At 44.3% G+C, this 16,769-nt stretch overlaps 1 protein-coding gene across 1 annotated transcript in view; it reads right to left on the bottom strand.

Annotated features, from left to right (window-relative positions):
• Positions 1-1,668: 1,668 nt before the first annotated feature.
• The window catches only part of LOC101062040 (stabilin-1-like), a 39,907-nt gene continuing 24,806 nt past the window's right edge, over positions 1,669-16,769 (bottom strand). Inside the window, exons 45-70 of the mRNA XM_029826020.1 lie at positions 16,220-16,339; positions 16,092-16,139; positions 15,789-15,869; positions 15,472-15,618; positions 15,035-15,169; positions 14,878-14,937; positions 14,609-14,785; positions 14,204-14,293; positions 11,917-12,060; positions 11,693-11,749; positions 11,413-11,581; positions 10,861-11,010; positions 10,226-10,333; positions 8,791-8,907; positions 6,763-6,895; positions 6,614-6,674; positions 5,616-5,760; positions 5,064-5,197; positions 4,619-4,784; positions 4,399-4,505; positions 3,790-3,909; positions 3,296-3,430; positions 3,101-3,205; positions 2,515-2,664; positions 1,989-2,093; positions 1,669-1,811 (exon numbers count right to left, since the gene is read on the bottom strand). Of these exons, the coding sequence (XP_029681880.1) occupies positions 1,746-1,811; positions 1,989-2,093; positions 2,515-2,664; positions 3,101-3,205; positions 3,296-3,430; positions 3,790-3,909; positions 4,399-4,505; positions 4,619-4,784; positions 5,064-5,197; positions 5,616-5,760; positions 6,614-6,674; positions 6,763-6,895; positions 8,791-8,907; positions 10,226-10,333; positions 10,861-11,010; positions 11,413-11,581; positions 11,693-11,749; positions 11,917-12,060; positions 14,204-14,293; positions 14,609-14,785; positions 14,878-14,937; positions 15,035-15,169; positions 15,472-15,618; positions 15,789-15,869; positions 16,092-16,139; positions 16,220-16,339 (3,030 nt within the window). The 3' untranslated portion in view covers positions 1,669-1,745. The remainder of the gene's footprint in view (positions 1,812-1,988; positions 2,094-2,514; positions 2,665-3,100; positions 3,206-3,295; positions 3,431-3,789; positions 3,910-4,398; positions 4,506-4,618; positions 4,785-5,063; positions 5,198-5,615; positions 5,761-6,613; positions 6,675-6,762; positions 6,896-8,790; positions 8,908-10,225; positions 10,334-10,860; positions 11,011-11,412; positions 11,582-11,692; positions 11,750-11,916; positions 12,061-14,203; positions 14,294-14,608; positions 14,786-14,877; positions 14,938-15,034; positions 15,170-15,471; positions 15,619-15,788; positions 15,870-16,091; positions 16,140-16,219; positions 16,340-16,769) is intronic.

The following is a 16,769-nucleotide window of genomic DNA, read 5'->3' as shown; positions in this document are numbered from 1 at the left end:
GTAAAAGTGATTCCAGTCGCATTTTATTGCTGCCTGCGAGTCAAATTTACGGAAAATAACTTATCCATATTACTTCATATTAATGCGGATATTTCCACCCAATTATGTTAAAGAAACATTCATTACATTGTTTTTTTTTAAAAAAATGTATGCTTCTGTTGACACTTAGACATACGTACGTATCCTTATTAAAAAGCAAGTCAAAGTCCATGCACTCCACAGCAGAAGCCACATTTAAAGGAGTTTGTTTGCTTTGGTGGGAATGTAGTAATCTCTTCATTGGTACAATATGGTGAGTGATCTGAGGTGGACAAGATACTATTCTCTGTCCTCCCCTCCCCTCCTCTCCTCTCCTCTCCTCTCCTCTCCTCTCCTCTCCTCTCCCCTCCCCTCCCCTCCCCTCCCCTCCCCTCTCCTCTCCTCTCCTCTCCTCTTCTCCTCTTCTCTCTCCTCTCCTCTCCTCTCCTCTCCTCTCCTCTCCTCTCCTCTCCTCTCCTCTCCTCTCCTCTCCTCTCCTCTCCCTCCTCTCCTCTCCTCTCCTCTCCTCTCCTCTCCTCTCCTCTCCTCTCCTCTCCCCTCCCCTCCCCCCTCTCCCTCTCGTCTCCACTCCTCTCCTCTCCTCTCTCCTCGCCTCTCTCCTCCCCTCCCCTCTCCTCTCCTCTCCGCTCCCCTCCCCTCTCTTCTCTCCTCTCCTCCCCTCCTCTCTCCTTTCCTCACCCCTCTCCTTTCCTTTCCTCTCCCCCCTCCCCTCTCCTCTCCTTTCCTCTCCTCCTCTCCTCTCCTCTCCTCTCCCCTCCCCTCCCCCTCTCCTCTCGTCTCCACTCCTCTCCTCTCCTCTCTCCTCGCCTCTCTCCTCCCCTCCCCTCTCCTCTCCTCTCCGCTCCCCCTCCCCCTCTCTTCTCTCCTCTCCTCCCCTCCTCCCCTCTCCTCTCCTCCCCTCCCCTCCTCCCCTCTTCTCTTCTCTCCTCTCCTCCCCTCTCCCCTACTCCCCTCCCCTCCCCCCCTCTCCCCTACTCCCCTCCCCTCCCTCTCCTCCCCCTCCCCCCCTCTCCTCTCCTCCCCTCCCCCCCTCCTCTCCTCCCCTCTCCTCTCCTCCCCTCCTCTCCTCTCCTCTCCTCTCCTCTCCTCTCCTCTCCTCTCCTCCCCCTCTCTTCTCTCCTCTCCTCCCCTCCTCTCTCCTTTCCTCACCCCTCTCCTCTCCTTTCCTTTCCTCTCCCCCCTCCCCTCTCCTCTCCTTTCCTCTTCTCTCCCCTCTCCTCTCCCCTCCTATCCCCTTCTCTCCTCCCTCCCCTCCTCCCCTCTCCTCCCCTCCCCTCTCCTCTCCCCTCCTATCCCCTTCTCTCCTCCCCTCCCCTCCTCCCCTCCCCTCTCCTCTCCCCTTCTCTCCTCTCCTCTCCTCCCCTACTCCCCTCCCCTCCCCCCTCTCCTCCCCTCCCCTCCTCTCCTCCCCCCCCTCCTCTCCTCTCCTCCCCTCTCCTCCCCCTCCTCTCCTCTCCTCTCCTCTCCTCTCCTCTCCTCCCCTCCTCTCCTCTCCCCCCCCCTCTCCTCTACTCTCCTCCCCTCTCCTCTCCTCCCCTCCTCTCCTCTCCTCTCCTCTCCTCTCCTCTCCTCTCCTCTCCTCTCCTCCCCTTGTGGAGCAGCTTAAAAACACAGGAGCCATTTCCATGGTTTAGTTCACAGATCTTATTTTATTGTTTTATTTGGGTGAACCAAGTTAACAATCATGCTTCTCCAGTTTGACTTGTTTAACCGTCCAGGTCCAGAATCTTTGGAGCTTCTTCAGCTTGTGCTGGCTGCACCTCCTCCTGGTCCTGATAGGAGGAGAGAAAATACTAGCATCTTACAGTACTTTTAAGGTAGCTTGTGTATTCCTGCCACCCATAATAAACTGTCATTTATATATATAACAAGTTTTACATCATGAAAGATCAACATTTAAATATCTGCTGTCTGAGGACGAGACATCCGACCCGGACTGATCCCCTTACCCCAAACAGCTCGCTCAGGTCTCTGGAGTCGCCGTACATAGGGTTCGGGTAGGACAACAGCGTCGGTTTTGGCTGGACACCTGTGGAACTGTCCGCATCCTTGTTCTGTTGGGAACGCAGGAATAAACTCTTGTCAGCACGACAGACACACACTTCCGCTACAACCTTCTTCTTCTCCGCTCCATCGCTACGACGCTCTCTCCTCTCCTCCCCTCCCCTCCAGGGGGAGATTATTGGAGGACTTTCCACCGGTCCTCTAACAGAATCCCTGAAGAGGCTGGAACGACTGGGAGTAAACTCCCATGAGTATCCAAATAAAATGAGTCACTGCGGCAGAATTCTTTTACCGACTCAACCAAAGCAAAATGTCGGAGTGGCAATGGGCCGAATATGTCCCACACACGTAAGCACACACACACGCACGCGCACACACACACAGTACAAAGTTTATGTAACATTAGCTGGTTGAAATGTGGGAACAGTCGATCTGAGGGAGAAGTTTAGTCTCTCTCTCTCTTTCTCTCACTTTGAAATAGTGGAATCGGAAAGCGTCCGTCTTGCGTCTGAAGATGGAGAATCCAACTCCAGCCAGGATGCACATTAGAAGCAGGAAAATCGAGATTGCTGACAGGGTCCCACTCGAGTATCTCTGGTGTTGGGATGCATGGAGGGAGATCTGGAGACAACAAATAGGACACTCGAGAATCAAGACATAATGACCAAATCACACCAAGTCGCTCTCTCTCTCTCTCCCTCTCTCTATCTTTTAGTAAATAAATAATGGGCTGGAGCTGATAGAATTTGGCATAGAAAATCTGAAAAAAGTGGGAGTTGTAATTGTGATCTGTGCATGAAAAAAATGAGAACGTCAATGATGATGCTGTTTATTCTCTGGCTCCTCAAAGTGCACGATGAGGCTGTGTTGATGAGAATGTGTGATATTTCTGATATTTCTCTGGTCACACCAGAGTTGCCTAGCAACAGTTGGCACTTGAACAACTGTCTCTGATCAGAAAAAGGGAACAGGCAGGAGATTCCTTTTCTGGAATCCTAACTGCAGAATTAATTACCCCTAGACTCGGCTTCATATACATTAAATTGACTTCACTCACTCTTACAGGAGGCGCCATCAGTGGTGCTTCAATGATGTGTATGATTCCATTGGAGGCAGGGATGTCCCAGTCCAACACCAGCCGCTCATTTACCATCTTGTGAGTCTATGTTCAACAGTCAAAGGCAGAAAGGGCCACAATGAATAACATCTTCAGACCTTTTGGCCTGTGTTTGTGTATGAAAAGGTGTGTGACCTCATTGTGGCCAAGGCTGATGGTCAGATTGTAGCCCAGCCTTGTTGGGATGACGTGATGGTTCTGTAAATCTTTGAACGTCCGCCTGTTCTGACTGGCTGAAATGTGATACTCAAGATCTCTCCCAGAGAGTGTCTAAATCACACACACACACACACACGCACCTTCACATATAATAAACTCCACAGAATAAAAAGATAATAAGCATCAAGACACTTTGACCTTTGAACCTGTCTCATCTTGGCCTCAACTGGGTTGAGGGACCTCTCAGTGATATTTAGAAATTGGCAACTACTGATTTTCAAATGACATATTGTCAAGTGTAAAAAGACGTTCAGCTTTAATGTAATAAAGAAAAAAAATGATGTAAAACTTTATTTACTGTAGCAATTACTTTAGTCATTTCAAAGCACTTCATAAACTCCTTAGATAATTGAAATACACCAGATCACTTGTACAATGTTAATAAAAAGACCATATTAGCTGCTTAATACCTGATTTGGAGCAAAGCCTGTATTAGGAGGCACAAAGATTGTGACTTCAGAAGTCCTGTGAGACAGAAAATCAATGAGCTCTTTGCCTTCTGAGGAGGAGCCACTATAGTCCAGCAGCGACTACAGAGGGAGGACAAAAAGGCAACGTTTGTTCAAATAATTCATTCATTAACTGATCGATCAGACAAGTCATGCATTCCTACAGGCTCTGGCACAGGGTTTGGGTCTATTATTGTTGCACAGCTATTTGTAAATGAGTTACAAGTCTGCAAATAATATGAAATTTTGGGTGTCCTGCTAGGAGGAGGTGAGTAGAGATATGAGGAGAAAGATAAGCTGTGAGGAGAGCAGAAGCTTTTTCAAGGAAGAGAGTGTTGAATAAAGACATTTAGTTGAATAAAGGCATTTACAAAACACAAAAAAAAAGACCAGCAATGCACAACGAGTCACTGTGCAGCCGAGCTATCCCGATGAATATTTTCCACACACACGCCACATGGTGGCATACAGTACGTAGCAGGTAAGCTAATTGCTAATGAACGAATGCATCGATGATAATGGGAATGACTAAACACACACACTTGATCGGGGGCCGTGTGTGACACTCGCCTGGTAAAAGATGGAAAAGTTGCTATTGGTTGCAAGAACGTTCATCAGGACGCCATTACAGAAGTATCCATCTCCAACAAAACCAGCAGGACACACACACGATACATCTAGAAAGACAGTGGGGGGGGGGGGGGGGGGCATTCAGATAGGAGATCTCTTTTGATTAGGGCCATCAGCCCAGTGCATGTAGCTACGCCTCTATACAAACGTGTTCTGGTACCGTCAAGCCTGTAGCAGTAGGCATCATACTTGCTGCTCTGAGGTACAGGGTCTCTGTACATGACCAGGCCCACATGGTTCTCTCCACAGTTTAATGAGGGGAAACAAATTGGGTACCCGACCTTCCCCCCGTCCATCCAGCCAGCCACACACAGATGCATTCCCAGCTGACAGTGCCAGAGACAAAAGGGGAAAAGCGTCATGTCAATTGAATAAAGCTGATTTTACAGCTCCTCCAACTGTGTTTGGACAAATTTAGATTTCTTGTGTATATGATTAAATTACACTCTGTCTCAGTTAATGCTTAAATATTTATATATGAAGGACATCAGGGAACTTAGCAGTTAAAATAAAAGAATGTTGTCTCGTAGCACCATTTAAAACACTGGGCTAGGTCTTTTCTCCTTTATCTATTGTCACGTAGAGATCCAACCTTAGTGAAATACCTGCTGGGCATCTCCGAGCTGTTTGAAGGAGGCAAGCGTGGCGCCCTCATTGGTGCAGGCCGTGTCGGCCTCGCTGAAGTTCATCTTGTACTTGCCACTTGGAGAGCGCAGATGGAACACTCCAGCTGTTTTGGCTGAACCCAGAACGTTATCATTATCTGAGGCGATCTGTGGCCTGTGCCTTTAATTTCCAGAGGTTATAAATGGATTGTGAGAAATCACATGTCACAAAAGGACCAGTTCTCTACTTTAGCAGGTTTTGCTATTTGCTTTGATGAGGAAATTACATTTCATTACATGTTTTTGGGCTAGTAAAACCTGACTGGGCTTGTCCCTTCACTGTCAAAAAGACAGCTGGCAAACTTATCTATTACCTCAGAGTCTAGCTTACCCATGAATTAAATGATAAATGTACAGTAAACAAAAAATAATAAACAGGAAGCACACTTTTTTGTTTCTTGTGTCTTACTTCCTTTCCCAATTCTTTCTTTCTAATCGCCACAACTCAAAATTTATTCCTTACTTTCACAAAAATTAGAGGCGATGTGTTACCGTGGTAATGGAGGTCTTTGCAGGTGGCCACGGGGTCGCAGTCCCCATTATCTTGTAGGCAACGGTCAACAGGGGGGACCACTTTTTCAAGGCACTGGACTCCATTACCCACATACCCCGGTAAGCACTCACAGTCCCGTTTGTTCTGGTGAAAGCAGATTGAGCGATCATCTTAAAGTGAGACCCATAAAGGATGAAATCAGCTGAAATAAACCACCCAACCTTCAACAACAGTGTAGGCTTATTCACGTTGACCATTTACAAATTCTAGCTGTTTAACCTCGAGTAATTTTCTGCCTCAAATGTATCATAAATTGATATAAATATCACATCACTAGTTGCATGAAAATCAGTTAATCACCATCTGAAATCTGAGGCACACGAACATTTAATTTTCTTGAGTTTAAAGGAAACCAATGAAGAGACTACAAAGCTGGAAAAATGTGAGAACTGCTATTTACTCTCATTGTGCTTAGTAGAGAATGTCTGTCTAATTTTGTGGTCTTAGGAGAGCGAATGTGAAAGTACATATTACCAGTAGTACCTGTAGTCTGGCTATGGAGTAACAAACCAATGCACCATTATTTTAAGAATCAGCTTGAACTGAGACTTCTTCCTGATTCGGAGGTCAAACTAGTCCTGTTCATTTCTTTTATATGTCAGTTATGAGCCCAAGATTCTTCACAGAAGTGCTGGAGAACAATTCATTTTAATTATATTGACTAAGACTGTGGTGGCAACCTGTCTATTAAAGCTGAGCTAAAGATTTATGGGAGTCTAAAACATGATGTAAATGTGAATATAGCAATGGCCAGTTACAGTTTGTACCGAGAGATCTGTTGAAGAGGAATAATGGAAATTAGATTGTTTATAATGCACTGTCAATGCTGTATTTTATGTTAATTTTAATGGTTTTACATTTCTTTGACCATTGTGCAAACGCGTTTAACTCGGGGAGAAGGAAAGCAAGCGTTCAAAAAAAAGGAGTTTTCACTAACAGGACCAACAAACTTGCAGGAGGCAAAGTCACTGCAGCCCCCATTTTGTTCTTGGATGCACCTGAAAGGGAAAAGTGAATTAACGTTAATATTTTTAGCAACGTTTTCAAGCTGTTTATAAAATCTCAGTAACAGAAAGGACTCGTTACCGGTTGATAGGCTCACAGAAAAAGCCATCTCCTTGGAAACCAAATTGACAGGTGCAGTTGACGGTCCATCCCGTCTGGTTACAGTCTGCATTCTGGTGACAGCCGCCGTTATATTCTGAGCAGAGCTCTGGAGCTGCAGTGTTCAACAGTTCATGTGTTTACATCCATAATTATTTACATTGTGACTAAAAAATAGCAGTTTTCAGGTCCTGCACACACAACGTCTCTAGCGACATGAACGAGTGAGCCTCCTGTCCTAAAATGGACCAGTTCCCTGACCATTTACACTATAACCAACACCACTGGAAGCCGAATCTGTGGCGATTCAGTGATGACCTTGGTGATGACCTTTATTAACACAGGTGAGACAGACGGAATCAACCGCTAACAGCCCGATGGCGGCCGAGGACGGACGGGGAGTAGTGAAGCCACCAAGTTGCGTAATCCCGACAACTAACATCACTTCCACCAGATCTCCACTTCCTGTCATTAATACTGGAATGAGCTGCTGTCTCAGCAAAACAAAACCTACCCATCATCATTTGATCCTCTCCAATTCCAGCTATCAAACAAAGCAACTCGCTGATATCGCCCTCCTCAAGGTCACCAGTGACGTCCTCCTGTCATCTAAGTCCAGACATCCCAACATCTGCATCCTCCATGGCCTCACATCTGCCTTTGATCTCATCAATCCCAGCATCCTCCTCTCCCAACTCCACACCTATGCACTCTCCTGGATCGAATCATACCTGCCAGCAACCAGTTCTTCAACACACACAACTGCGCCTCCTTTACCACTCTCCTGTCTAAAGATATTCCCCTGGGTTCAGTGCTTGGCCCTCATGTCTTTGTCCTTTACATTTTCCCACTTGGCCACACCATCTGTCATCACTATCGCCGCATCCTCCACTATGCTGACGACATCCAACTCTACATCTCTACCAAATCCCTGAATCCATTATCACCACAACTTGCCTGCAGGTAACAAAATCAGGAGATTGCAATCAAACTTCTTTCACCTTGACTCCATCCTTGACCCCAAATCCCTCACCAAAAATATCCACATCTTCAGCCTCCCTCTCGAAAATATGCCCATCTCCATTTCTACCACACATGTTCAGCCACACAGCACAACCAGGCCCCCTCTTACCTCATAGGTATATCGCACCGCCTTCATAATCTCCTTCCCGCAACGTCCATTCCTCTGGTGCCCCCCACCACTCCACCCCACCACACCAGGCAGAGGACCTGGCAGAACTAAAACCTTTCTATCGCTCTCCCCAAACTCTTGGAAAGCGTTGCCCAGAAGCATCCATGACTGCCCCACCTCCAAAACCCTCATCAAAACACACCTGGAACCAGTTTTAATCTCCAATTGCAAAACCACATCTTTTGTAATTTTGATTTTTATCAATTGTTCTAATGACCTGTTACTTTTTATCTTTTTATAAGAAGTTTATCTTCTTATTATATTCTCTTAGTTCTGGTAGTTGAATCATGGCAACTGGACTGTTTGAGTTCCGTGAACAGGTTTTGGCCAGGGAAGATAGACGGTTCCAGAGAGGAGGGAAAGAAGCTGTCTATGTCAAACTGGAAAGAACATCATTAAACAGAGGTGGGGCTCTGAGACGTCACCTCTCACCTCTTTAATGCTCTAGAGGACTGAAGCTCCAAATGTGTTGATGGCTCTTGAAGAGTAGAAGAACCTGGAACCCCCCCCCCATAGTCAGTTAGAACTGATGAAGCCTCTTGGAGGAGAGGTGATACCTCTTCATGGAACTCAAACAGTCCAGTTGCCATGATTCCACTACCAGAATTATCTGGATGACTGAGAACCCTCACAGAAATATTCTCTTAGATTTCACTGCCAACAAAGGTGGGTGTGGGGATTGGGGGCTTCGTTAAATTACCCTGGATGTAGTCTCTTATAATTAATGCCAATTTAGCTCCTGAATAACCGATGAAAACACGTGGACCTGGATTCAGTAACTCTGCCTGACAAATTGAACTGGACTGTGGTGCACTCACGTGGCTCTGGAATGCAGAAGGAACCATTGCCTTGAAACCTAGCTTTACACTGACACCCAACACCTGGCACACATTCAGCCAGAGCGTGGCATTGTTGACACTCCTCTGGAAGGGATTCTGGAGAGACAGATTGATGGACAAGAACATAATGAATTAAACAGAATAAAATGCCAGGTAGCTCTCTTGTAGTCTGTTGGGGAACAAGTTGAGAGGCGGTGTTCTCAGTTCAAGCCTTGGTCCAGACAAATCATGGAAGGTGTTCTGGTAGAATGGGGAGGTGCCACAATACCTTCAGAGCACTGCCGAGGTACCCTCGAGCAAGATACTGAGCCTCCAGATGCTCAAACTGGGCCCTGCGATGAGCTGGCGACTCATCCAGGGAATACCCTAGGCCCCTGCACCCACCCTCCTTGACCTTGAAAGGGGTAAAGTGGTCAAAATAATGAAACAAAGCCTCAGCGAATGACTGATTGCCATGAATTGGTTGTGAGTTCCAAAAGAGGACCACTGCACATCTAAAGGTTCACCTATTCTCTAGGCCTCGCCCGCCTTTTAGCTTATTTATTCAGTCCTAGTGGGAGCAGCAATGTCGTAAAAAAACAACGTGTTGAGGGCAAATGGTTTTGGATGGTGCAGCTATTAATCAACAGTTTCTGACAAACCATTGATTCATTCCTCTTGACTAGTGTTTCCTTGGAGGGATCGTGGGGAGGGTGCTAGAGTCCATCCAGCCCACAGAGCTGCCTAAGGGCACACCCTGCCAGCTCATTGCAGGGGGTTTGGTACCTTGCTCAAGGGTACTTTAACAGTGCTCTGAAGGTTTCCTGGCACCTCTCCTGCTACCAGCACACCTTCCAACTTTTGGAACCAAGAACCCTCCTCTTCTCGGCCCAGCGCTCTACTGGCTGAGCTACCACTGGCCGTATTTTTGTTTCTTTAAGTGTGAGTTTTAAAATATTGATATTGTATATATTGATATTTATTTTATTGTAGCTGTTAAAATTATCCTACTTATCACGTAGGTAAATTGTATAGTCCTAAAGGTAAGGGAGTCTTTAGTGGGAGGACAGAAAAATAACCCAACATAACATACGGTAACATAGACATACGGTGTTTTTCTCATGTAGTGATAAGTGCAAAATTAAGCATCTACTGCGATATAACAAGTAAAATAAACACCTTTTTTCTGAAATCTTAATAATACAGGCAGCAAGTTGTGTTTCCTGTACCTGAAAAAGCCTTGTTTCAAGACAATCTGACAGCTTTAAGACATTTGTGGTTAGTCTGTTTTCTATAATCCATGTTCATGTTCGCTATTTTGAGATAGGACAGTTATACTCAAGTTTGTGTACAATACAAATACAATCCTCTGGCAGCGCTAGGTTGTTTTAGCTAGCTACAACCTTGTGTTTGTGCATGCAGAAGTTTTACTCACGGATTTCAAGTTGGCAGTTTTCCCCCGTCCAACCCTGTCTGCAAACACACTTTCCGGAACCCTGAATTCCATCATCACAGTTTCCCCATTTTCCACAGTTATCACAGGCTGAGAAAGAGAAATAGCAGAGAAAAACCAGATCTGAACAAAGCAGTTTGTTTTCTGAGTCTTTTAAATATTATAGGTGTTCTAATAATCCAAAATTGCACCTCAGGGGCTTAAAATAACATCTTTATGCAAGTTAGAAAAGCACAACATTAAGCTATATTCTTAAATGATTGTGTCCACATATTTATTCCATCACACGTGACACGTGTCGGCTGTGCTGAGCAGGCATGTTAGTATTATCTTTAACGTGCAACTTTAAAAAACCCAACTGTAAATATTAGTAATGGAACGATCACAGTGACTTTGACACCCGAAGCCCCCCTAACCATCACCCCAAAATCTACTAATTTCTGGGGTTTTTTCTGGGTGGAACTGCTAAATGTGGTCCAATTCCCCTTCCTGATCATTACACCAGGATGTTCAGTATCCCTCAGTTATGGACTTAATGAATGAAGATCAAACAAAAAGCTTTTTTTTGGAGGGGGGGTTATTGGTTAAAGAGTAACCCCGTGGTTATTTTTTGCTACCTGTGCAGTTGGTGCCATAATAACCAGCAGAACACTGATCGCAGGCACTTCCTTTGAAGCCTTTGTTGCAAGTGCATTTTCCAGAACCCAAAATTCCATCACTACAGTTACCATGGTTGTTACAGGGAGACTCTATCCCACCTGGACAAACTGAAAGATACAGAAAAACAGTCATTAAAAATGTGAAAGCAAAATGTTTATGAAGATTTTTCACTGAAAGCTCACATGGGTGTGCAGGTGACACAAAGGTTTGGGCCCAGGCCTCCGTTTACCACATTTAAAATGCTCTTGAGCTAAAACCTGAAGCCCAAATTAACACCGGAAGCTGTCTTCACAATACAAATGTGATTACTGGCTGAGCCACCAGCATGTGAATCAGTGAGAATAGACTTGTAATGTAACAAGCTGATCTACAACCAGTAACGTTAGCTTCTCCTTAAACTAACCACCAAAGGAAGAGGTTCTGACTAACACAGTATTCCACTGTAGTAGCCCACGGTATGCTCATGTGTTTAGTGTTGCTCCCAGCAAGACCTCACTCTCCTTCCTTACCTTGACAGTCTCGACCATAGTGGTTACCGCAGCACTTTTGAATCCAGGAGGGAAAGTAACACACCCTCCTACAGCCTTTCTGCACCATGGGACTATAGTGATAACTCAGAAAGGGGTTTGAGAAGCCCCTACGCCTCGGACGAATATCTAAACAATCTTCCCACCTTCCCTGCAAGAATGTAGAACTGGTATTAACCTTTCATCATACACAGTCGTCACACAATTGCAACTTATATATTGTAAAAGATATTTATATTTCTGGCACATGGCCAGGTAGTACCGTATCAACGTGTTTGAAGGGGCATGAAGAACGTCTATGGCATCGCCCACAGTGCCCCTGAGACATTATGAGCAAAGTACAAAACCATTTTAAGATCACAATAACATACTGGTGCAGCAAAATAAATGAATAAACGCAGTAATAAATCTGTTCCAAGGCACAAAAGTCGTACAACAAGACCCCTGAACTTCTGATCCGGTCAAGTTTTGTACAAGTTTACTCACATAAGTGGTCCTGTTCTCCAACATGTCACAATGGGCTCCCAGGCCTGGTGGCTCCAGTAACTGGTCTATACCATAGGCAAGGCCCTCTTGGAAAGTCATGTATCGATCCACAATCCTGGCTGCATCGTTGATCAATACAGCCCCCTGGAAACACACAAGACCCCACAAACAAAATAAGCACGTTTGAGCCATCACATGGGAGGAGTTGTCACGGCTGGGAAGTCATTCTCTCCGTCAATATCCCAGGTTTACACGGTCTGATTCAACCGGACTTTTATTCTGTAGCTTCTGTTGAAGTCAGGAAAAACATACAAATGGTTAAACATATATGTTTAAATAAATATAAACTATATAAAAACACTACCACCTTTTCAAAGGTTCCAGTAACCACACAGATATTGCGGCAGGGAGTTGCTTTATCCTTGCTTAGTGCAGTTGAGAAATATTTGCACATATTTTGCCCCTAATGATCGCTTTCAATATTTATTTACTAGGATTTATTACAATAAATATCTAAACACAAGTAAGATCATATGATGAAGACCAGAGGGAGGGAACCCGGTCCTCCTCCTGCTGGACTCCAGCCTGGTTTTCTCTCCTACCAGGTAATCGGCAGCTTTCACCTGGGATCCCCTGGAATGAAAACCTGTTAATGGATGCGTGAAGCCTTGATCCAAAGGGAAAAGTTGAACTAAGTGATGGGGTACCCCACAGTACCCTACTGTGGGGTACTGTGGGCTCTTTGAGGGATCAGGATCATTGAAAAACTTAAACATATGGCTGAGTTGTTGAGTTGTTTTTGAAAAATGGACCACTAGACCATGAAGATAAAAGTGCATGAGACATATCAAACAAATACAGCAGCATTCTGGTCCAGCTGGAACATCAGGGCAAACCAGTAATGTTCCAGTAGTTCCTCCCAGAGGTACCATTCCTGACCAACACTGGCCACTGAAGTCTGGGAACCCCCCACAGGAGCCGCAGGGCTGAAGATGCTCAGACGTAGCCATCATAATTTGGCCCAAGTTAAACTTGCTCAAATCCTTTTACCTGCTTCCAGAGCACCAGTCTGAGGACATAATGTTAACTGGTTGGCTGATACTGGTGTATCCCATGAGCCACGAGGAAGAAGACCTTCCTGAATAAGTGTGTTTCCATCCTGTGACTCCAACAGCTGATGAAAAAGCTTCTCAAGTCTGCATTTGATACCCACCAACGGTTGTTTTGGTGTCATGTTTAAATGTCATTAAAGCCAAATTAAATCTATTTTGTTTCTTTTTAATAGGAGAATGTTATAGATCTAATAAATATATTTATATAAAATGTGTCACCGCTTTGCTAGTAATTAGCTGAATGTTGCAAATCACCTGTAACCACTCACTTAAAGGCCATTAGTTGCCTTTTGTGTTAAAGTACATCTGGTGCTCAGGCTCAATTGTGGTACTAAAAGTTAGAGCAGAACTCAGACTGTTGGGCCCATATCAAATGCACATTCTCCTTCCTTTCACACACAACTGATGGTTGGAATGACTTTTGTCTCCAGTTCATGGGTGTCATTTTTGATCTGGATGATGTCCAAGGAACCTGGATCTTGTTAAAGATCATGAGATTTGATTATGAGATTACCGTATTTTCCGGACTATAAATCACATTTTTTTCATTGTTTGTCAGGGGGTGCGACTTGTACTCCGGAGCGACTTAAATAAATACGTTATTACAGAATTTCACATGTTCGTTGTTTTCACACTGACAACCACTAGAGGGCGCTCTAGGCGCGTGTACTGAGGAACGAGTTCCTTTAGCAACGCAGAAGAAGAAGCGGCGCTTCGTCTATGTAGTTAGACTTAATTGTTTAGTAAACTTGCTCGGATGTTCTTTATGCTATAGTTATCTGAATAACTGTTAATATGTTACGTTAACAAAGCAGACACGTACTCAGTTCGTTGTGGGTCATGTAGCTGAATTTGTTATGTTAGCATACCGTAACCCTATTGCTAATCCATGCTAATTGCCTTTCAAGATGAAATGTATGTTCTTGGTCTCGGATTTTATCAAATAAATTTTCCCCCAAAATGCGACTTATAGTCCAGTGCGACTTATATATATCTATTTTTCTTCTTTATTATGCATTTTTTGGCTAGTGCGACTTAAACTCCGGAGCGACATATAGTCCAGAAAATACGGTAGCTTGTCTATGCATTCGTTACCACAAGGCTCGACCACAGTCGAACTTGTAGTTTGAACAACCCTTGGGTAGAAAGGACACTGTGCAGATCTGTTTACTCACCACCAGGGTCTTATCACAGCTGAACTTGATTTGGGATCCATGCATGGAGCGGAACTTTGAGGCATTTCCTGGCTGACTGAGACCCAACATCTGCACAAAACCAGAGAAAAAATCATCCACTTTCTCATATGACAACCTTAGCATATGAGTATACGAGCACACACGCAGTCTGAACATTACGTACATTATGATGTAACGCAATAGTAACCGCAACCCCTAATGAGTTTATAAAGCTCTTAATATTTTGTCAAAGGAAGTTAGTTACATTAACATGATGTTTACCCAATCAGGACTTGACTATCATTCATATATCATTATATGTTACAAACATGTCCTCCATTTCCTATTGAAATGTGTGTTTTGGTGCCCCTTCATGTACCAGAGCACACAGACACACAAACACACCTTGGCATTGCGTATGACATGGGCTTTCACGATGGCGACCAGTTCGTCCCGGTGATCAGGGCTGGACAGCCAGCGCTGCCTTTCAGCTGGCAGAGAGCTCAGAGCCGCGTCTGTGGGCCACAACATGGTGAAAGGCTGGTGGATGACCATCGAGAAGACAGGGAGTAACCCCGCCTCCTAAACAAAGACAACAGTTACACGTTTATTAAATATCGTAGTTTAGTCACAATTGAATTGAGCGTGAGGTGTTGATCTTGTCTTTCTCTTACCTCCATTAATCTGTAGAAGCGCGTGTAGCCGTAAAAGGCAGCCGCTGAGGTTAAGTCCATCTAAACACAGATTGGGCGACAGCCCCCATGTGTGTTAGTCAAGTTCAACTCATCGGCAGTCGTTGATTGGCACGGGTCGAACCCCCAACGTACATACCTTGTCAGGCCGGACGACAGGTTTATCTTCCAAAGTGTAGGGTGTCAATAGTGCGCTGATGTGGTGAATGACTCCATTAAATGTTACGTAATCGCTCTGCACAATCCTGGATCTGTTGTTGATCCAGACAGAACCCTGCAAAGACAACGGCCGCGTAAAGACCCCCCACTTTAAGACCCCCCCACTACAGACGGCGGCTTTATGAGCATTAAATTCATCTTTAGAGAGCTGCAGCTATGAAGCTAGTTGTTATTATTGATGCAGCAAAAACGAAAACCTACGCTATGTTAAGAAAGTGAAACACCAGAATAAATCAGGCGTCTTCCAGATTCTGCTGCGAAGTCAAACAAGCGCGTTTAGGTTAGTTATTTTTTTAATGTCCACAAAGCAGGCAGATTTTAAAAGTCTCTGTATTTACTGCAGGAAGTCGACCCTACCTGCTGCTGGCTGAAGTGTAACGTATGTCCTGACGTCGAGACCGCCACTTTGGTGGATTTGAGGTCCCTCAACCTTAGCAACTCACAGCTAACGATGTGGTAACGGACCAGCACATCAAGACGACCAGAACGTTTCCATTCCTCATACTAAAGACACACAAACTCACAGTTACTGTACATCCGGCATCACATTGGCCTATAAAGACGTTCCTACAGTCACTTCTGTAAATCAAGAAAAATATGTCGACAAAAAAATTGAATAATAATAATAATAGCGTGGACTTTTTATGGAATTGATAGAGATATGATGCACTCACAGAGGAAGCGTTGTTGAATTTCTCTAATGGGACGAAGATGGTGAAGGGTCCATCACCGTAAAGGCTACGAGAGTTGGATTTCTGAGGAAAAAACAAGCAGAACTATATTAAAAATATACTGTCGATGTACTAAAACTCCCGTCTGTGTAGGTTTGTCCTGGACTTGGATGTGCTTATATGTTTTCATGTGTATGCATTTAGAATGGAATGATTATGAATGACTCTATTTAAGATGTGGTCATGTGTATATTTAACATACATTTTAATAATACTATATATTTAAAGTGATAATATATAACTCACTATTAACATCCGATGGAAAAAGGAATTCTCCGACTGTCGTGACACCTCCTGAAAGACAGATAACACTGTGACGGGGAAAACAGGTGCGATCGGACATTAAATTGGACGTCAAAAGAATCGTGGCTCACAGAATAGGTGCTTCCAACACAGGTGAACCCGTCGCCCACGTAACCACTGAAGCAGGTACATTCCCTTTGTCCGGGCTGGATTTGCCTACATCGAGCGTGTTCACTGCAGCCGCCGTTGTCCTGTACAAGCCACAATTACTCTAGTTAACCTCCTAAATTTAACATTAGCTGCTGTAGAACTCTTTCAAAAGAATCAAGAACACGTTTTGGTTTTTTTTTTATCATTCTCAGCCAGCCTCCTGCTCCCCATTCTGAATTTTAAAATAAATTCTTACAGTTTTTATTCCCTTTCAACTGAGGGATTTGGAATCTACCCTTCATTAGCGTATTGATAATGACAACGTAACGTCATTTACCTCAGTTACTTGCATCAGTTTTGCCTTGTTGCCTCTTTAAAAATCATATTAAGGCAATAAGCAAGCAATTTTTAAAAAATGTATTAAAATGGTTCACTGGTCTGTGGAGTTAATTCCATTTTAATTGATTGATTGCACTGATATATGATAAATAAGGAGATTTTGTCAAGTTCTTTTATCTGTATTGTTTAATA

Source organism: Takifugu rubripes, chromosome 19, assembly GCF_901000725.2.
Source record: "Takifugu rubripes chromosome 19, fTakRub1.2, whole genome shotgun sequence".
Taxonomy (NCBI): domain Eukaryota; kingdom Metazoa; phylum Chordata; class Actinopteri; order Tetraodontiformes; family Tetraodontidae; genus Takifugu; species Takifugu rubripes.
Note: the sequence above shows the minus strand (reverse complement) of the source record. Positions and strands in the feature narration are given on the sequence as shown.